The sequence below is a fragment of the Enhydra lutris genome, unplaced genomic scaffold (genome assembly GCF_002288905.1).
Source record: "Enhydra lutris kenyoni isolate GAN:26980312 unplaced genomic scaffold, ASM228890v2 scaffoldscaffold17, whole genome shotgun sequence".
Classification (NCBI taxonomy): Eukaryota; Metazoa; Chordata; class Mammalia; order Carnivora; family Mustelidae; genus Enhydra; species Enhydra lutris.
In genome coordinates, this window is record NW_019154101.1 from 41404627 (window position 1) to 41426570 (window position 21944).

The following is a 21944-nucleotide window of genomic DNA, read 5'->3' on the forward strand; positions in this document are numbered from 1 at the left end:
AAATGAGAATGCTGTTGCGACTAGGTTTTCTTGAGGTTGGGAGACAACAGGAATAGAATTACCCCAACATTTGGGCTTGGGCAGATTTTCCTGAATCTTTGAAAACTTTTTGTGTGCATGGGATCAGGCAGCGTGTGGCGGCCACCAGTGAAAGCCAAGAGGAGCCCTCTGGCTCGCTGGCTGGTTTCTTGGGGGCCAGCAATTGAAGAGACAGATGTGGTTGGTGTTCACCATGTGGTGTTGATCTTGGACTTGGCCCTGATAAGGCTTCAAGAGCAAGGTACACACTGCATAAGGTTGGGAAAGGTTTTGAATAATGGCTTTCTAACTCATGTTCATAAAAGACACGAAGAAGCATAAGATGATGGCTGGGACTGATTTAATTAGCAGCAGAGGAATCAAGCAAACCAGCGACCGGATTCTTTCATCTCTCTCCAGAAAGGACATTTTTTTAACCGGACTCATGTTACAAAATCTGTGATAAAGGCCACAGTTGTGATTAAGACAGGACCTAAAGCAGAGGAGAGTCAGATCACTGTGTTTAAAATGGTTAGAAACAAACACGGACAAAGACCACTGATTTTTCCTTTGGGGAAAAGGCGACAGTCCATGTGACTAGATAAATTTTACTGAATCCATTAAAAACACATGTCGCATTGGGTCATATGCTAATCTCTTGTTTACCCTCCTGCAGACCAGGCCTGTGGTTCCTGTCCAGGATCGGAATGTATGTTTGAACCTGACAGTACCGGAAAAGATCCCAGTCTTGTTTGTGTTACATTGAGAACCCCGTTCTCAACCTTATGGATTTTCAACCCAGGGATTCTAGGGAGATTGGTGTCACTGTGTATCACTGTGTAAAACAAGTCCATTCTTTTCTTCATCCATTCATATGAGGAAATACCATAATATTCAGAGCCTTGGAAGCATCACAGATTGCTGCCCGGGCATGTGAGGTAGGGAGCTGCTCAGTGAACTCTCTTCCCTTTCACCTAGAATGTGCTTCTCTCTCACCAAGCTCCTGTTTATCTTCAAATTCCTACTCATCTTTGTCATTGTTGCACAGATAACGCTTTTCCCTGAGAAGCCTTCCCTGACGGACTGCCCAAGCCTGAGCTGACTGTTCCTCCTCTGTGCTTCTCCAACCTTCCACTTCTCATCCCTGGTTATAGTCGCCTGCAACCCACGTCCATCCTTACCAAACGGATGGTTTATGAGGATCAGAAGCCCATCACCAAGGACAGAGCCTGCCACATGGTTTTAGTAAACATCTCTCTGATGAATGAGGACACCCCTCTGCTGGGTACACGCCAAGATTTCTGGCTCCCAGGGCCACCTCCACCCGCCTCCCGAGCTGCATACCCAGATCCTTGATGCGACATTTGAGATTTCCATTCCTCTAGGTACATAAGGACAAAAAAGTGCAACTTTGGCTTCATGTTACCAAACGTCTTTATTCCCAAGCAGATATCATATGTGATTAAGTCTGGTAGCTCACAGCACGTAAATGGTCAAACACAAACGAAAATTTAAAGACAAAAGCAAACCTGTCGTCTTTGAAATGAGATTGCATTCACTGAATTATAGAAATAGAACTTGGAAAATTGCAGTGAGCATTTCAAGGGCAGTCCCTCTGCTACCTCCCAGCCTGGAGCCTGGCACCTTTCCCCGAGCTGTTCAGGGACACCCTCCTACTGAGCCCATTCTGTGGGGTCTCGGAATCAGGGGATGGGCTTAGCTGCTGTAGTCACACGGTGGCTGTGATTGTGAACGTGTGGCTGGGGGGGAATTTGCCTGATCTATTTCAGGACACCAAACTGCACACTGACAGGAAAGACTGTCCTATTTTCTTCAGAAGATCTTGGCCTACTCTTTCTCTTCTCCTTTTGCAAAACTGAGAATTAAACTTTGTCTAAATGTGCTTTTCTTCCTGGTTACCTATGCTCTTCGCACTGGGGTGTGCTGTCTAGCATGTTCGTTATGAATCTGGTTTTGTCGTTGTGTTTCATTTCAGGACGAGGTTATTCACTGCAGACCAAATCTTCATTTTAATATCACCGTGCTTTGGGAGAACTCAGTGTCATAAAATTTTAGACACATGGTGTACTGGCGTGGAAATATTAGGGAGGAGAAGGAATGAGACTGGTAGGAGATGAAGGTCCTATTCCTGATTAATTGAGTTAATGTGTGGGTGCATAGATCACAGTGTAATGGGTAATACTTGGTGAAGAGGGCAGAAATTAAAGGTGAGAAAATATTTTAGTAGCCTTCACTGTTGAAATATTTTGGCCTTGGAGCTGGCATCAGTCATTCCAGTGGTAATTCTCAATAAGTGGCCTTCTCAGCTTTTGGCACAGAGTGCTTCAAGATGTCCTCCTTTTATAGCCTACCTGCCCTATGGTAGGTAGGATTTATTCGTTCGTTCTCCTCTTTTGAGTGCTCCAGCCATCGGCTCTGAGTCCCAGAGCACACAGCTGTTCTCTGGGGAGGAATTCATGTCCCCCCACCCCCAACAGCACAAGAGCATCCTAACTCAAGACATACCATTTCTTGTGAAGGTCAGGTAGGGAAGGAAGGCCGGTGGGGACAGGCAGGAGAGCAGGAACGTGCCACCTTCTGGAAAGGTGTCTGCTCACGTGGTGAGGATCTATTTGGAGACTCAGAGCCAGGTAACCTAAGACAATTAAGTGGGAGTTTCCAACCAGAGTAAAGAGGAATCTGAGGCAGGTGGGAACTTGAGTCTGGAAGCAGTGTTGGTAGAATTCAATTTCATCGGTTACATATGCGCAGGTAGAGAAATCTGTGCGTTTTTCACCTGAGTGCTGTTCACTACTGATCCTATGACTTTGAAAGAAAACATGATTCTCGGAGACAAAGAGGTTGGCTGGAGTGCTGGGCAGGGTGTGTGCCCCTGGGCCAAGGCCACAGGTCCCACGGCAGGTACATGTGCGCGCACACAGCCAGGCACCCAGGGCTTCGTTCAGACCTGGCAAAAAATGTCATTCGACAGGAGAAACGTTTCTCCCTTGTATTTAGGGGGAAACTCCAGCTTTCATTAACCTAACAAAATTATGTACCACCTTGAAAAATAACTTTTGATTATCATTATGTAAGGAAACCTGGTAAACATGCACAGAAATGATTCATGCTAAACAGATAAACAAAGCAGAAAATCGTGCATCATAATCAAGGTATATATAAACTAAAGTTGTATTCCTAGGAAGCAGCTCCCCCTGAGACAGACTCACAGGGCTGCTATGTCTGCAAGTGTCCATAACGGTGGCTTTTCCTTTACTCACGAAAATGGCCGAGGCCTTGTAGCACCTCAAGACTCAGGATGAGACTTGGGGCGTGGGTTCCCCCATGTAATCTCTGGTGAAACATTAAGGATTCTCTAGGTAAACCAAGTATTTGTACACAAACTACTGGCTCGACTCTGTCAGGAGCAGTGCCTTTGAACCAGTCAGAATGACGAGTATAAACGTGCCCTCAGTTGCATTTCAGGTTGGTTTTCATACCGGAGCTGACTGAGAATTGGGATCTAAAATCATGACTGTGGTATAATCTCTGACTCTCTCCTTTTCCTCCTTTTCTGATCCCCAGAGATAACATTTTGTAGTGAATAATGCCTTACAATTGGATTATTGGAGAAACACTGACAATGAGAACTGTGTGCTACATTTATATTTTATGTGTGTGTATGTGTGTGTGTGTATGCTTTTTTAAAAAAACTTTTTGATTTATTCATTTGACACAGAGGGAACACAACTGGGGGAGTGGTAGGCAGAGGGAGAGGGAGAAGCAGGCTCCCTGCTGAGAAGGGAGCCCCATGCAGGGCTTGATTCTAGGACCCCGGGATCAGGACCAGAGCCAAAGGCAGACATTCAGCCAACTGAGCCACTCAGGTGCCCCTATATATGCTTTTTCATATTTGAAGGACAGAATGTAGGTATAATAGTATGTCACGTTACATTTGGGGAGGTTTTGATCATTTCTGTGAGAAACTTGATTAGGAGAATCTTGAAATTGGTGAACATATTCAGCGAACAGAACGTGGCTTCAACTGTAAATTTTCACACACAGGTCCACGACAAATGGTAAGAATGCTCAAAGGAGAGCTGCAGATGCTATTATGTTCATCTTTGCTTCACAGTTTTGTCTCCTGGGGTACGCACGATGTTCCCTTGGGACCCATACTAGCCAGACTGACTCCGTCCATCATGGTGATCGCTTTTGCTGTTCCCCTTGCTGTAAATGCCCTTCCCTTTATCATGTCTGAGTTGGATCACATCTAACCTTTAAGGCACGGCTTAACTATTACTTCTGCTGTAAGTTTGGCCAACATGGGTTGCTCGTCCTGCTTCTGTTGAATTTACAGTCCGTCCGTCCGTCAGTCAGTCAATTGACACAGTTTGGTAAGTATAATTAGACAGCTGCAGGCAAGGGTCAAAGAAGTACAGAAACACTCACAACAGAGTGTTTACACCATAACTTTAGATGCTTGTGATACTCATCTTAACCCAACTTTGCATATGAAGGAGGTGAGTCTCCGGGAAGCTACGGGGTGTGACCAGTATTCTACAGCTTGTTAATGGTGAAGCCAGGACCCAGATTCCTGTTGTCCTGGAAGAGCTCTTACCCTTTACAAACTTACTGGATGCTTCAAGAGGAGGAAGCATAGCAAGGCTTCTTCACCTCTCTTTCTTTTTTCTGTCTGACCCAGGCCTGGGTGGTTAGTGGTTGGGAAACCATGGGAGGTATTTCTCCTGTCTGTGGACAAGGATACTCTCCAGATGAGAATCCGGAACCCGGGTAAAAATGGGAGAAGTCCAAGTACATATTGATTGCAAAGAGCAGTGTTTACTTGCAGCGATGTTGTGGAACGATCGGTGTAAAGCAATCTCACTCACTGACTTGCCGAGGTTGAGAAAACACTGGGCAAGAATCAGGTGGGAGGGTTAGGTATTGCTGTATGAATTAGTACTCATGCTCAGCTGTCTCTGAAAATGTCATAATCCATATTCATAGCAAACGAAAAAAAAATCACCACTGGAGAGAATAAGATGTTCTAGAGTCCAGTTCTCTGGGCAGTGAAACAGGTCATTAATCTTTCCTCCGGTTCCTCTTGTTTTTCCTCAGCACACAGTGCTTCAACGTGCGAAACCAAGAGTGTTCCAAAAGGCTAATGGTTCTTTTCTCTGGTAGTGCTAAGCAAAATATTTATAAATTTGGTTCACAGGATATATATTGTCATTTTATTCATAAAAGGTTTAAAATCTAGATAAACTAAATTTTAAAAATGCTTCTTTGTACTTGGCAATATTTAGATTGAGAAGTATGTCTGGTCATGATCTTGAACACTGTGTTCGCTTTAAACTTGAAACGTTACTTTGGCCTCTACTTGTGAGCGCCATTTGGATGTCTTGATGAAGTACAGGTTGTCCATAGGGGACTTGGGTGACTGTTTTTTTGGGTGGCACATTGCAGGGTGGCTACTCTTGGAGGAATATGGCCCCCAAACAGCCCTCTCTCTGCTGGTATTTAAGTTATTTTTTGGTAACATTAGTGATTGGAATAGGTGCTCAGAATGATTCCTGGGGTCAGGCCACAGCAGGACCCACTTTTGAAATCATCTCTCGAGTGTGTTTTGGGGCATGGTTCTTGGTATTTAAAAGCTTCGGAAGGACTCCCTGTAGAAAAAAAATCGAGCACTGAATTTTCGGTACGGCCCCTAATTCTGTGATCAGAGTTCCGGTGGGGGAAGAAGCTGGTTATTTTCTTAAACTTCTTGGATTTCAGGGGAAAGTCATTTACTTCTTATTTTTAGTATACAGGATGTAAAGAGAGAGAACACTTTGGTGGTTAGACCAGCTGGGTCTATGCCAAAGTGAAATGGGACATGCAGCCGTCAAAATCGATTTGCTATCTGGGACTGGCGTAACCCTTCCTCTCCAGCCTGAAAAAACAGTAATAAAAATTTTACACACACATATATAAATGTATTTCTCTCTTTCTCTCTATCTCCCTCTCTCATAGTGAAAATTCAGAGAAGGGACAAATGAGCATGTCCTGGAGTTTTCAAAAATAGACTTAGGGAAAGAAGTAAGATGGGGCTTGTGCGGTTAAAATTTGGATGGGTGAGAAGTGGTGATAAAATACTCTATCTAGGTTTTTAGATAAAAACCATCTTTTGGAAACTTGATTTAAATGTTCTTGGGAATATGCATGGAACTTACTTAAAAAGAGAATGAGTGTTTTCAATCAACATGCATATCTCCCCTAGACAAATATCTCTTATATGCACAGCTTTATATGACAGTATTTTTAGAACCTTAGAATCTATGTGTGATGTGTACAAAGGGAGTTTTAAAATTCTTTCCTACTTTGTCCCATGATAACATGGATTATTTCATGTGATCAGTGAAAAGTAAAATAACATACTTTTAGAAACCTATCATAGGGCCCCAAACCTTACTTTTTCCACTAATTTGGAAGGCTTGTTATAATCCCTGATGCTACCATAATTGCTGTGACACAGGGAGAAGAACCAGTCATGTGTGGTGGGTCGGAATAGAAAGGGGAAGCCTGCATCGGGCTCTGGAAACATACTAGCCCTGACATCGGCTAGTTGTTCCTTGGTGGGAAGGATTGTTGACCTCTGGGGGTCATTTCCTCATCTACAAAATGAGGAAACAGTATCTACTTAAACACTGAATGAGAGTTACATGTAATGATTTGCCTAATGCGTGAGTCGTGATCGGCACATAAATACTCATTCCTTTCCCTGTTTCCCTGTGCCTCAGGCAAGGATCGAGGACTCCCTACCTAAAAATCCATTTTTCACTGCTCCCTATTTCTATTAGCTAGCCTAACCTAATTCTCTGTTTCCAGCCTTCATCAGCACGATTCCATTAGCATATTCAATTTCTCATATTATTTATAACCTACACTATTCTTTTTATAATCCTTACAAGTTATTTTTGCTCCAGTGCCCCTTTGCACCATCATGAAATAGACTTTCTCCATTGCTGAGCGGTTTCTTCGGTTATACTTGGTTACATATAAAAGCACTCACATACTCTCCTATGATTTAACTTTCTATGGACCTCCCGGAACATGGTTTGGTTTTTGGTTTTGTTTAGGTTTGTAGTGGCTTTGCTTGAGTCTGAAGGCTTCTGGGTTAACCAGAGTCTTGTCTTACTCTTCTTGTCTCCTGGTCTGTGGCTTCTCTTGTAAAACCTTCTCTACAAAATCCTTAACAAGGATCCTTCGATTCTTCCATACTCAACTCTGACTTCAATCCTTGTGTCCTGAAATGAGTATCTCTCATCTTCATGGAACTAGGCTACAGCACAATAGAGGAAATAGAGAAAAACCTATGACACTTATTCCATTTGCCTGGCACGAACTTGCTCCTGAAACACTCATTTTGCATTAACTGGCTTTCCCTTCCCTAGTCTACCTTTTTTTAAGGCAGTGTTGAAGTTTTATATATATAGTGTTTAAAGTCATCTAATTTGTCAAATTCTGTGTTAATAAGACTCATGCCCAAGTTAAAATGTCTTTGTGATGTCACTGATATCCCTATGCATAGTACTCACACTTATTCATATGATTGTACTCACACTTATTCATATGATTGAAATCTGCTTGATAAATTAGAGATTTTTAAGAGATGAGCAGTTTCATTTGTTTGTGCCTTAAAAGGTCTTCAAAGAATCTGAGAATTGGAAGAAAGGTAGGGAGGTGGCTAGGTACCTCCTTCCATTCAGCAAGGGCAGATCCTTGAAGTCTCAGACTGGGACTGATCAGCACTTGCTTCATTGCCACTGCTCAGCTTCTCCGAGCCCCCATTCCACTTCAAACAACTCTTCAGACTGAGAGCTCTGCCTTCGATGAGCTAAACCTTTCTTGGTGCACCATGACAGTTAAATTATTTTGGGGAGGCATAGATTATTTGTTTGATGTTTTCTGCTATTGAAGAAAACTCTTTTTTATTAAGAAGCAATTTTCCAACAAGCAAGTTAACATCGAGTAGGCTCTGATTTATTTGGAATTCATGAGTGTGAAAACCAGGAAAAACCATCCATTTGTTTTGATGCAAAACAAACTCCGGTTTTCTCCCAGGAGACCTCGCACTGGCCTCTGCTATGGGACTGTCTTTGTCCTCCAACTCAACCTTTTAGTGGTTCAGGAAAGTGAGTGACTCACTGGGACTTTGAGAGGCATTATTTTTCCAGATCTGTGATGAATTCAAGACAGTCGAGCTTTTAGGAAGGACTTCTTTTCCTGGGTCCAGGAAAGCACCCCCTGCCCCAGCTTGTTTTGTTGAAAGGCAGAATTAAGACTTTGCTAGAGAAAGAAACCGATCTACTATGTGCTGAAGAGTATTTATGACCCCTGTACACTTTATCTTTCAGAATAAGAATAAAAGCATAGGAATACCTAAATCCTGCCAGGGTTTTAAAAATTACATTTCATTCATGCCCAGGTATAACCTCCCATCATAAATCCTGAAAAATGTGGAGGAAGACAATGACGGGCCATTCTAGAGCATAATGAGGGATGTATATTTCAGTGCCTGGGACTGATGTTTATGTATGTGATCACTTGGAAGAGGTTTTATTTAATGCACCATGTCTTTAAATTGGCTCTATTTTGAATATAATCATAAGAGCTACACTTTATTTTGTACATGCCAGACAGTTTATAAAGGCTAGTTCTAATCCATCCTGATCCTGTGAGGTAGGTTTTATTCTTCCTGCTTTCCCTGTGGGGAAGGTAACACTTAGAAACTTTAAGACCTTGCTCAAGGTCATATCCAGTTAGTGGATTGCTCGTTTGGACTGTTTTGCTGCAAAGTCCACTGTCTTTCCCCCACATTCTTTTCCCTTTACCTTCAGTTCATCTTTGGCAAGGATTTTCTGATTTTTAAGCACCTCTTTGTTTGGCTTTTTTTGTGTTTGCAGGGGTGTGTGTGTGTCTGTGTGTGTGTGGTGTGTTTATCTGTGCCTGTGAAGTAACATATGGAGCCATAAGAATCCTGTTTTTTCTTCCAATATTACGTTCTATGAACCACAAAATCTCACCAAAATCCTATTAAGTCTGATACAAAATAGAACTAGAGAGGTGATAGAAAAAGGAGAGATGATGAATTTATTGAAACGCCCTCTTTTTAAATAAACACTCCCAGGCTCATATGTTAGATTGCTAGTTAATTTTGTGAGGATTACTGCTCTGAAGGATTTCAATAATTTCTGCTGCTCTCTTAAAAATCCTCTTTGACATCTGAAGACCTAATAAAGGAGAAACTATGATCTCTTCCTTGTGTTACTTGAAAGTGTACATGAAGGTATTATCCCAGATGGGATAGTTCTGTGCGCACGACCACATCTGTGTCAGACCGACTTTGCCATCAGACTCATTTCATCCTCACACTTTCTAAATCACGTCAGCGTTTACGAGCAACTCTTCAAATCTCTTTCTCACATGCATATCATTTCAGTGCAGTTTAGCTGAAACACCCCGTAGAATGTTCCTTCATGCTCATTTCCCTAAAGCATGAAGGGAATTGGCAAGTGACAAGTAATTTTTCTGTCAAACATAGGACTGTTTCATTTACAATATAGAAGACACAGACGCTCGTTTACCAGTGGCCTCGGGCTATGGCCTGGACACCCATCGAGCAGGGACACAGCTAGAAACACAAAAGCTTTTTTTATCCATTTGAAAATATGCATGCTTTGTCACCGACCTTCAAGCAAGTACTGGTCCATAACCCAGCACAAGGTGTTTCCCCACTAGTACCTGCTAATGACTTTACCACAGCATTTCCCTCTCGTCCTCGTGGACTTCTTTCTATCTGGATTCTGGCTCCAGGCTCACGTGCTGTGGCCCCAGAAACCCCTCCATTCTGCCCATGGTATGCAGAACCCTGAAACAGTGCGGACTGCGGTTCCCATGAAGTCCTGGTCCAGCACTGACACCTCCCAGCTGTGTGATCTTGGGCTCAGCTTCCTTCCTGTGAGGGGAGGATCCTTGCTCTGCTCTGCTGATCTCCCGTGGTTAATGGGGGGGAGGTGGGGGCTCCTGGGAGGACGTAGGGGAGCCCTGCACAACATTAGCTCCTTGCAGACGTGCCCCAAAGCCCTTGGCATCTTTGCACAAACTTCCCTTTGCCTCGTAAATTAGACATCATCTCTGATCTTGATTTTAAGGTCATGAGGACGTCTTTAATTTGGGCTTGCCATCGTGTAGGGATCTGCTGATGCCATGCCCACCTCCGAGGGTCGCACTCCCAGTGCCAGCACCAGTACTCTGTCTCAGGACACCTGTCCCTCTTTTCTTTGAGACATAGCTGGGGAGACTCCGCCCACACGGAGCTGTGCCTGATTTCCCTGCCGAGCTGCATCTAGTACAGTCTTTTCTTGGTTCCTCACTGACTTGGACCATCGACACAGGCTGCTCTCCATCTGCCTGGAATGCTCTTTGTTCATCCTTTACTGCTTCTTATCCTTGAGGTCAGGGACTTTGTTCCTTTGTTGAAACCCTCACTCCTAATGGGCTGGTACTTGGAGGTGGGGCCCTTGGGACGTAATCAGGTTTAGATGAGGTCATGAGGGTAGGGCCCCCCTGATGAGATCAGTGACCCAGTAAGAAGAGACAGAGACAAGAACTCGCTTTCCTCCATGTGAGAATCAGCAAGACCACAGCCATCTGCAAGCCAGGAGGAAGGCCCTTGCCAACACCCAACCTTGCTGGCATCCTGATCATAGACTTCCAGCCTCCAGAACTGTGAGAAATTAATATGCCTTGTTGAAGCCGCCAGCCTGTGGTAATTTGTTATAACAGCCCAAACTGACAAAGTGTGACAGGGATCCTGTCTTTTCACTCGTGTCTGTATCCTTAGGGCCCAGCACAGTGCCTGGCATAGGGTAGGCACTCGATAAAAACATTAGGTACAACAGGTGACATTGGGAGTGTCCTCCCTCTGATTCCTCCCCGTCACACCCACCTTCCACTGTCCCTTTCCCCATGTACTTTCTCAGGTATTTCACAAACATTTCTACACAGGGCACCATTTCATGTGCGTTTCATTCATTTATGGAAGTTGATTCCCAAGTATTCTTTTCAACAAAACGTGCTGAGATTCGAGCATCTGAATTAGCCATGAGCCTCGAGAGGCTGTGAACTCCCTTCAGCCATTCCTTTTGGGGACGATCTTCTGTGTTTGAGGCATATATTTTGTTAATTCTCTCAATCATGAAATATCTTTCCTCATGGAGAAGTAATTTGATGACCTAAGAAAAGCACAGAGTCCTTCCAGCTTACATTTGGAGAGTAGGCAAGGTGGTCAAGGCCAAAAATGATGTTTAGGATGAACTCATGGCGTGCGGTAAGATCGTTTTGTTGTGGTGTGAGCATCAGCAACCTGGGTCTATTCTTAACCTTTGCTACTAACCTAATAACAAGCCGTGGGTCTTGGCCTAATTATTTGACCTTTTGGATTCAGCTATTTCCTCTGTGAGTTGAGGGGCTAGACTATCTATCTTTGGTGATTTTCCTGTTCTGAAATCATCTGGAGTGTGTGTGTGTGTGTGTGTGTGTGTGTGTGTGTGCGCTGTGCACGTGTGTGTGTGTATTATGGTGTATGACCCATAGTAGCTCTGATAACAAAGCCAAAGAGAAATTCCAGACTTAGAGCAATGGCAGTTCCGTCGGGCTGAAGCCCTTCTCAAAGACAGCAGTCTATTTGATTGATCTTCTGTGTGTTTGTTAACAAAACTTTTCCAGTCATGAAACACTTTGAAAATGATGATGTTTTTATGACACACTGAAGTCCACTGGTGAGGACGGGGGTTATCTCTCCGAGGCTTGATGAAAGCATTCATTACATTTTCCTTTTATTGTATACTTATTAGAAAAACAAGATACAAATATGAGGGGAGGTATTAAATTTGGGAGTCACAGAAGACTTACAAATAGAAACATTTCAAATTTATCATTGAGAGTGATGAGCTAGTTTTCAGACCTCTTCCAATTCCCTATATAGTCTTTTTGATGAAAATTTCTTCCAAGTTCTTGAGAATTACCACTGACAAGAAACTTTATTCACATAAAGAGGTGGTTTTTTTAAATGTAAAACCATTTTAAGAGCTATGTTAATTCCCTGTTGCTGCTTTAACCATTTACCACAAATTTAGTAGCCTAACACAACACAAATCCCTTAGCTCACAGTTCATCTGAAGTAGGTTCTCAGGGGCTCAAATCAAGGTGTGGGCAGGGTGGCATTGTCTCTGGAGATTCTAGGGGAAAATGCCTTTTCCATCTTCTAGAAACTGCCAACATTCCTTGACTCATGGCCTCTCCTTCTGTCTCCAAAGCACATCCCACCAGCCTCTCTCATGATCATGTCTCCTGACCCTGACCGTCCTGTCTCTCTTTGGTAAGGACTCTAGGGATTATGATCAAGGCTCATCTTCTCATCTCAGGATCCCTACCTTAATCACATCTGCAGAGTCCCTTGTGGGAATATGAAGGGTCACATATTCACAGGTTCTGGGATTAGGATGTGAGGAACCTTGAGTGGGGGGAGATGGCATTATCCAGCACACCATACTACCCTTCAAAATTTTGCATCCATTGTTTATCAACATCAGCATCAAATGTTGATTCCAGTTTATTCAAGGAATCAAGCAGAGCTTTTTCTTTTCTGTAGTTGACAAATATAATGTGGAGTTTTCTTTTGCAATCATGTGAATGGATTTCTAATCCAAGCTAACTTTTTTATGTCAGGTATTTCAAAATAAGATGACGGCAAAATAAGAAGACGGCAGAAAGGTCACACGCTCAAAGCGGACCATCCTTTGGCTAAGCAGGACCCACTAAAATAGAACATCAACTAGAAAGGACCCGAGGTAGCCAGAGGTTCTGAGTTTCCCCTGGAATCTGGGGCCCACCTGACTTGTCCCCTAGCATCTCCCCCTCACCCCAGTGTTGTGCTGACTCCTTGGGATCCCAGGACATTCCTTTCTTCAGCAGCACACAGGCCTCTTGCCCTTGGGTGGAGTTGGGGGATTGGCACATGCCTGAGGTCCCGTGTAGCTGGTTTGGGCCAGATGTTCCTCAAAGAGCTCAGACCCTGCTCTGCCCAGGCCATCCCGAGCAGCCCCAGACTGCCCAGCCCGAGGTACCATGGGAGCCAAAGGGCTCAGTATCTCAAAGCATACTGTGGCCCTCAGGCTGGGGTCTCTGGGCAAGACAGGGGGCGTGGCAGCTGTGGCCACAACCAGGATCTCGTGCTGATTCTCTTTGTGCAACATGGTGTAGGTCACTTCATCTTCCTGAGCCTCGACTTCCTCTGCTGTAAAATGGGCATAATACCGTGCTTGCCATAGGAACTCAGTAGGGGGAGGTCTGGAGAATACTTCTCAGCGTGCTTAAATCAGCGTCAGTGCTAACTACTGGTGATGCTAACGCAGATGTTGATTGTTTCAGCCTTGTTTTGTTTCTTAATCCGTGGCATCCTGTCTGTCTTCCGCTGTAGTTATCAGGGGTGCTTTGAGAAATAAGCATGTGATGGCAAGTGTCCGTTCTCACGGTGGCTATGTTCTGATGGAAGAAATCCTATCTGGCTGCTGGTTAGAGCCTTGCCCAGTGCGGGGCTGGGGCTGCTGCGTTAATGGGTGTGTTAGAGTTACACAGGGACATGGCTGTAGTCATTACTTTGGGAGGAAAATCTCAGGGAATGAAACAGAAACCTAGCAGATTCTATTTCTCTTTGATACACCGTTCCTACCTGGATAAGATCATATATGATTATGCTGAATCCCTGAGCTAATTTGGCAATAAATTCATATTTATATTCAGGTTGTTATTACAGCAGTGGTGCACTGATCATTGGATTCCAAAGGTAATTTCCATCTACAAATGTGCCCTTGACATCCTAAGATGTATATTTAGATTTAATTAAAAAAAAGAGAGAGAGCTGTATTCTAAAACAAAGCAGTGTTTTTGAGCCTGAAAATACAAAGAGAAGAGCATTAATTCTCTTTTAAAATTTATTTGAAATGGAAACCACTTTCTAATCATACTTGGTAACAGTTTAATTCGGATATGTTTTTCAGTGTCTGGAATGCTCATTTTTATCATTTAGCATCAAGAAAGTATTTTCAGGCTGTTTGTGCCTTTGCTAACTGGTTAAGTAAACATTCAAGATTTTTTTTTTTTTTTTGGAAAGACATTTTTGTAAATGTATTTAAGTATCAGTAGTTAATAAAACCATTTGTTTTAATTCAGTGGAAAATAATTTTATTAAATCTTAAATGAAGCTGTGCAAGCAATTTTCCCCCATTACAGTGTCTTTGGGACTGCGTTAATTATAATAAATGGAGCTATTGGAGACATTTACTCAGCACACAAACTCCTCATTGTTAACCATGGCTGGTGTGTGCTGACAGCTGCCTCTTAGAGAAATGTAACCCATAGTTAATGGTGGAAAGTGTGGCATTAACATAATTTTTTGGCAAGGACAAAGCCGGGGTTGCAGTGTTGCTTTCAACAGTGACTCCTTCATTAACAGTGTCTTATCAGAGGCCCAGACTCCCGGGGGTGGAGGGTTTGCGGGGAGAGATGCCAGCCATATGATTGTGTTATACGTAACCAGAACCCTGTGTGAAATGGCTGCTTCTGAATAATAAAGGAAAGGATTTCAGTCGCTTAGAAGTATGATTTTAAAAGGGGCCAAAGAAAGACTCTGCAAAGAGCTGCTGGTGTTTGATCGAAATTGACAGAGTGTAGAGGCGGTTCTTTCGACACTGACACTAATGCGTATTATGGTTTCTATAAGACGGATTAGAATTAAAACATTTTTATTCTTCAGGGACCAACTCGGGCAAAAATAGATTTGCTAATGCAAGACTGAAAGAGTCAAGAATAAATTATAGGCCACCAAGTTTCTGTAAATTCACTTGCACATTGCCAGAAGTATTTCAAACAACTAGGGGGAACTTTTTGTGTATTTCTGAAGACAGATCAAAGATAGAATCAGAAAGGAATAGGAAATATCAAATAATTATTTTATATCAATATTCATCTTCACTATGACAAACTATGCCCCTGGCCTCAGGATTCTCTTTAATTTCCTCAAAAATAAATAAAATGATAAAATTGAATATGAATGCTAAAATCAGATAATATAAGATGAGCACGTGCCAGGTAGGAATTGTGCTGAATGCTTTCTTTACATGTGTCTTGTTTCTTTTTTATAACAACACCGTCACTTGGTTATTAATGTCCTCATCTTGCAAAGGAGGACATTAAGCCTCATGGAAATTAAGTGATGTTCCCAAGGCCATTCAATGAGTAAAAAGGCAGGACTGAGATTTGAACCCAGGTCTTTGGTTCGGCAGCCTGCAGTATTCCATCACCCCTGGGCGACCCGGTGTCACCAGCGACAGTCAGTGCTATTAGCAGTATCTTACCGAATCCATTAAATGATTACCCTGGGGATCCTTTCCACTGTCTCTCTCCCTCTCACACAGAAGAGTGACTGTTGCTATTTATAACACATGCCTAATTCTGTTCAATAGTCCTTCACATCAGTGCTTCTAGCAAATTTCTTCTCTGTCAGCTGTGTTGGTCTCTGTTGGATTCACGTGGGCATGGCCTCAAGCTCCTCTGTGTTGGCCAGCTTCCCCAGCTCCTCTCCACTCCAGCCCAGAGGCTGCCAAGACAGGCACCTCACTGGGCGGGAATCCTCTGGAGGCTTCCTCCTCTCAGATCCTTGTGGCCCTCACAGTGCATGTAAGGGTCAGATATGAGTGTCTCTAGGACTGACAGAATATCTTCTAGTTGTTTGAGTTGAGTGAGGTCTGGGGAAACTCTGGGGATGGAGGACTAGGCTTTTCCTTCCCCTTTTTGCCTTGAAACAAGAGGTTCAACAGGACAACATGTACTAAGCATTGTTTGCAGAAATAATATGTCCTGAAACTGCAGGCTCTAAAAATTATTTTTGAAAAGACTTGTGAAGACCCACAAAAGTTGGGCAACCCATGTGGGTTGGGGGGAAGCCCTCTGCCCAGCAGTGCCCATGCCAGCCCTCTGGCAGCCCGTAAGCTGGCTGTGGCCCTTTTCAGTTTTGTTACAGACCCCGAGGAGGTGCTCGCAGTGAAATGCCTGGTGGCCATCTTGAGCCTGGGGGTGACTCTGTGACTCAGCTCGCCACCAACATTCCCATTTGATGTGGTGCTCGTGTGGCCTGATCTCTCACTAGAAATAGTAGTCGGGGTGGGGGGAACCCCTGATTAACAACAGCCTGAATTCCATCTGTTATGTTTTATTTCTGGAAAGCAAAGTGCAGCCTGAATTATGAAGGACACTAATTTGTGTTTTTGTAGCTCGGGGGTTCTCAATCCTGTCAAGACATTAGCATGACCTGCGGAAATTTAGGAAATGCTAAAAGCTAAATGACTTGTTTCAAATTAAAATCAGACTAAATGAGGTCAGAGCCTGGCATCCACATTCTTAAAAATATTGCAGGCGAGTGGAATGCACAGTGAGGATTGCAAATAGGTGAGCGGGAGGATGAAGAGACGGTGAAGGAGGGTTTTGCACCTGCTGCCGGTCCTGTTGGCCATACAGTTAGTACAGCGAGTAGTGTCAGTAGTGCTGCTAGCAAATGGACTAGCTGCTTACTGTCTGCGGGCAGTGCTCTGAACATTTTTCATAGAATGAAATTATCCTCGCACACGCCTCATAGTAACTCGGGACCTTCTTTCACTTCAACAGATGTGTACATGGAAAATTTAGAGGAGGCAAAGCAATTTATTTAGAGTTGGATGATGCTTGCTGGGGATGGTCTCTATTATAAAGTGAGCTGAAGCCTGTTTCTGTCGGTATACGCTGTTTCTGGCTGTTCATGTCGTTGCTCTTATCATGGAAGACTTGGATGGCTCTTGTATGGTCAACACGCCTGGGTTCTGCCCACTGAAACCCAACTCTACGATTATTATAACTCTTCAGATTCCTGGTCACAACCCCTGGCCTCCTAATTTTTAGGACCAGACTTCACATGAGTTTCCTAAAATGCTTCTTTGTTGCAAATAGTTTGTATGATGGCAGAAGTAGGTAGCCGTTGATGGCATACAGCCCCGCAGAGACCCTGGTCATCCATATACGCTCTAGTAAGTGCATATACTGTAACTCCCACATACGTGGATTTAACTCCTTTGCACACTGGTGCATGGTCTCTCATGTTCTATTTATCACCTCCCAGGGAGGTCTCCATCATGAAGGGCTGGATGTGTAGGGCAAGATTTAGAATGTGTTGTAATTTAGCTGGTTGCAAAGTCTGAGATCACCTGCTTTCTAGTCAGGGCATTTGAAAAATCATTAAACCATGAGGATTCTGTTGGTGTTGGTTTTGATGTATAGTTCTATAAATTTTATCCCACATACAGAGCCACATAACCATGACCACCACCAGGATGTAGACCAGTCTCCATGTTCAAAGGCTTCAAAGAGTTCCTACCTCAGCAGCCTGGATAAGTTTGACTTTCTGTGAGAGGCTTAGCTCAATGCCACCCTGAGCTAGTGATTTCTTGGCAGTTTGGAGATTAGACCTTTCTGAAAAATGTGCCCAGTGGTAGGAGTGGAAACTTGTGGGGTGTGCCTTTCTGTTTTTTCTAGTTTGACTAGATACCATTACCCTTGATCCTCAAAGAAAAGACTTAAGACATGAAAAGGAGGATGAAGCCAGAGCTCTGAAGATGTGGGTTACTTTCTGAAAGAAATGAAATGATATGCCCCTGTTAGCCTTCAAAAAGAAAAGATACTGCCTCACAGGGTCCTGCCACCTGGGATCAGAAACTGGGGTTCCCAGGGCACATAGAGGTGGGTGGCAGCTAAGTGCTTGTCCTCTGTCCTGGCTCCAGAACCTTCATCAGCCCTCCTTCGCCTTTTCTTCCTGAATTTACATCTTGAACTCCAAGCCCAAAGGCCTGGGGGGCTTTCATTTGACTTCCTCCCCCACTTAGACACCATCCATTGAGTCTCCCATGAGGCAGAGCAGCAAGACCTTGTCTGGTGATAGGGAGCCCATTCAGAGAGGCTCACTTGGGTAACGGCTCCTCCTTTGATCTCCACAGACGACAAGTTACCAGCTTCAGGTCTGACGATTCTGATGGTTTTGTTTACTTTGCAGTATGAAAGCATAAGCTCCTAGGATGAAAAGCTCTGCCTATATACCAGATAATAATACAGTTAGACCCCAGGAGAATAAAAACCTGCTGTCTCCAACTAAAGAAATGTGTGGAGCTTTTCTTTTCCTTTTCTGTACCTCTGTTAAAAGTACAAACATTTATAGCCTCTGTGTTCTAATAAACCTACCTGTGGAGGGGCACTTGGGATCTGCTGGTGGAGAAGACAGTAGGGCTCATGGTGCACGGACCAAAAGGGGCCAGCCCTCTCCCTATCTCTGCAGAAAGAAAGAAGTGAGGTCTTCTATAAGGAAGGGGGGAGGGAGGAGGGAAGAAAGGAGGGAGATGGAAGAAAGGAAGGATATTTGAGCTAAGCCTCAGTGATGGAGGTGGAGAAGAGTTTTTTCTTGCAGAGGAAAGAACTAATTTAGGAGGTCCCTAGCTAACAACAGGTCAGTGTGTTGTGGAACCGAGAGAAGGCTGTTGCAGCTGGCGGTGGGTGTGGTTGGAGGGCAGGGCCTGGGTCATGTGGGGGTATAGGCCATGGAAAGAGTTGACTATTTTGTTCTTAGAGAAATAGGTTTGAAACAGAGAGCTGACATGGCCTGATGGATAAGGTTAAAAGATCCCTCTGGTTGCTACATGGGTAGAGGAGCAAATTTGTAACCAGTGAGGAGATGCAAGGGTTCTCTCAGATGGCCCAGAGGGGCTGGTGGGAAGTGATCAGATCTGAGTAATGATTTGAAGCCTGAGCCAATGGGACCTGTGACTGGGTTGGTACAGGTCGGGTAAGGGAAGGAGAATGGATCAAGGATGACTTTTGGGCTTTGGAGCCCACAAGGGAAGGGATGTGTTGTGTGACCAGATAAGGAGGATGGGTGGTGGTGGTGGCAGTTCGTGGTGGAGGGAGGAGGTGGGAAATCGCAGCAAATAAAGACTTTGGACTGGCCAAGTGTGAGATGCCTGTAGACATCCAGGCCAAGTTGCTAAGGAGTCCATGCATTGCTGAGTCTGGAGTGTGAGGGGGCAGTCAGACATTCAAGTCATTCATTTTTAGGAACTTTGTGTCTTGTGGAATCTTCTAGTATTTTAGAAAACACTTAGTTGTTTGAGTTGTCTGGTCCCTGAGACTGAGACCTGGAGAACATGGCTGCAGTTTGATGGGCTTTCTCAGGTCCCTTCTGGAAGGATACATTCACAAGACGAGGTGATGAGACCCTCCCACAGCCATACCGACTATATTACGTAGCAGTAGCTCTGAATACTTCTTAAGACTGAGGCAGTCATTTTTCTGGATTCTTTCATACATATCCTCTTTATTAAGTCAGATAAATTTCATTTCTGTGTGTTCTCAGTAGAGTGCAGCGCAATAATTAAGATCAAACAAATCGTTACTCGTATTCACATTTCAAAGTTTCCTGAAAATAACCCAATCGTGCGCATGCCGGGTGTTTGTGTCTGTGTGTCTCAGGCACAAAAATTGGGCTCTGTTGTCCCTTTACTGTATACAACTAGCCCATTAGGGTACAGTCACTGTGGCCATCAAGCGGGTGATAGATCAGAAGACTACAAAGAAAGAGGAATGGCTGATGCCCCGGTATGGAAAAGGGAAAAAAAACCCTGTAAGACAAAACCCACTTATTTGTTATGCTTTGGATAAGTTTCTCCATTTGAACTGTCTCTGTCTTAAGTTCTACTTCTCCCTTAAAAAAAAAAAAGAAGTTGATTTATTTTAATAGTTAATCTCTGCACCCAACATGGGGCTCGAACTCACGACCCCGAGATCGAGAATTGCATGCTCTTCCCACTGAGCCAACCAGGTGCCCCCTACTTCTTTTTATTTCAATTCCTTAAGTCACTTTTGCATTCTCCTAAAGAAGCGCCTTTCACCTACTTCAGCTGGGACATTTACCTTATTCCTTAAGCTACTATTCTCTCTAGGTATCCTTGTGTTTCTAATATTGTTCTTATTTTGTTGTGTTAGAAAGACTGGCCATCTTCACTTTTTGTGGAGGTAATTTCCCCTGACTGACAAGTACTGTCTCCCTGGAAGGAGCTTCTGAATATACGAGCACATCACTGGCTCCCCCCGTGGTCTCAAGCATGTTGCCAGGCCGGTGCCCGGGGCTGTGGGCTCAGTGCCCAGGATGTGTTGTCCATTTCCAGGCTCTGGAAAAGCTGGTAGGTAGGCTTTTCAGATGAGCCAAGCACACTCTGGAAAATACAGTCTTCTATCTTTTCTGCAGTTGAACAGGGGATGACCCTGAGCCAATTACTGGATTTCTCTAGGCTTCTGTTCCCTCCTCTGTAAGTGAGGGTAATTATAACCCACCTCCAATATTTGAATTAAATGAAATCCTGGAAAGCCTGAGCAGAGTACCTGCTACATAAAAGGAACTCAGTGACCTTTGGTTTCTGTCCTAACCCCTCTGAGGCACACAAGCCAGTAAGCGGCTATTCATAAAGACAGATCAAGCTTCCAATGCAAGCAAGACTGGAAAGACCAAGGAAAATCAATAATCAAGACAAAGTAGAGAACAGTGCAGTAAAGGGTTCTCAAAGTCTGGTTCCAGGACCTGCAGCATCAACATCACTTGGGAGCTTGTGAGATGCAAAATATCAGAGACACTGTAGACCCAGGCAGTCTGTGTTTCACAAGCTCCACGGGTACTTCTGATGCACACTGAGGTTTGAGAATCAGTGGTCTACAATAAACTCAACAGATACTGGGTGAGGGACACTGGTGCGTATTTCTGCATTTGTTATGTGGGCATACACACCAACGTATATACAGTGTTTGTAACTGTTGGATCTGTAATCGAGCATGGTGATATCAACAAAATCCCACCAAACTGGCAATTAATTACCCATTGTTCTTTAGTACAGTTGTCTAAACAGGGATATACCTAGGATGCTTGTTTTCAATGACTTTGCTCTAAAATCACTTTGGTTTTAAAAGTATCAATTCATCAACTTTCTTCTTTCTTCCCCTAGGAAATTCCACTTACTTGGATGATCATGGACCGCCTCCTAGTAAGGTAAGGTCTTTGCCTGTGGCGTAGATCCCCTTTCCTTTTCTCAGTCCCTACAGCCTCCAGCAATCCCAACCAGAGCCCTCCTGGCCCTGAATTGTTTACAGGAAAATAGATGACAGACATCAAGTTCATCTTTGACGTAGAGCGAGGAGAAGAACCTATAAGCAGTTTTGGCCTGAGTTTTAAGGGTCAGAATAGTCCAGTGACCTCTTAGTGGAGTTCCCCACTACTATTTACTCTCTTAAGCTCAGTGAACACCAATCGATATACCAGAGAATGAGAATAATGAAGACAGTCTTGGACCACTTATGATGATGACCTTCAAAGTAGAGTTTTAAGCACCCACTAAGCTTAGAGGCTGGAAATTTATCTCAAAGTCGGCTTTTGAGCTTGTGGGATTTGAAGACATATTCTACTATTTGTAAGACTATAAGCTTTGGAACAAGGTCTTCCTGGGGGCATCACCGACTCTGCCACTCTCACTGTATGATATTGGACAAATTACGTAATACTAGGAGCCTCAGTTTTTTGATGTGCAAAGTGGGATTAACCATACTACCCACAGTACAGGACATCTAACAGTATCCAGTGAGCTGATCTATGACATTCAGCCCCTGGTATGCAATAAGCATTAAATAAACAGTGGCTCGTGTTAACTAGACTGGAGGAACATTACAGTTATTGATGAATGGCCCAGTGGTATTTATCACAG

At 43.8% G+C, this 21944-nt stretch overlaps 1 protein-coding gene across 1 annotated transcript in view; it reads left to right on the forward strand.

Annotated features, from left to right (window-relative positions):
* The window catches only part of LOC111147596 (uronyl 2-sulfotransferase), a 290452-nt gene that overhangs the window by 92302 nt on the left and 176206 nt on the right, over positions 1–21944 (forward strand). Inside the window, exon 2 of the mRNA XM_022503723.1 lies at positions 21192–21235. Coding sequence (XP_022359431.1) covers positions 21192–21235 — 44 coding nt within the window. The remainder of the gene's footprint in view (positions 1–21191; positions 21236–21944) is intronic.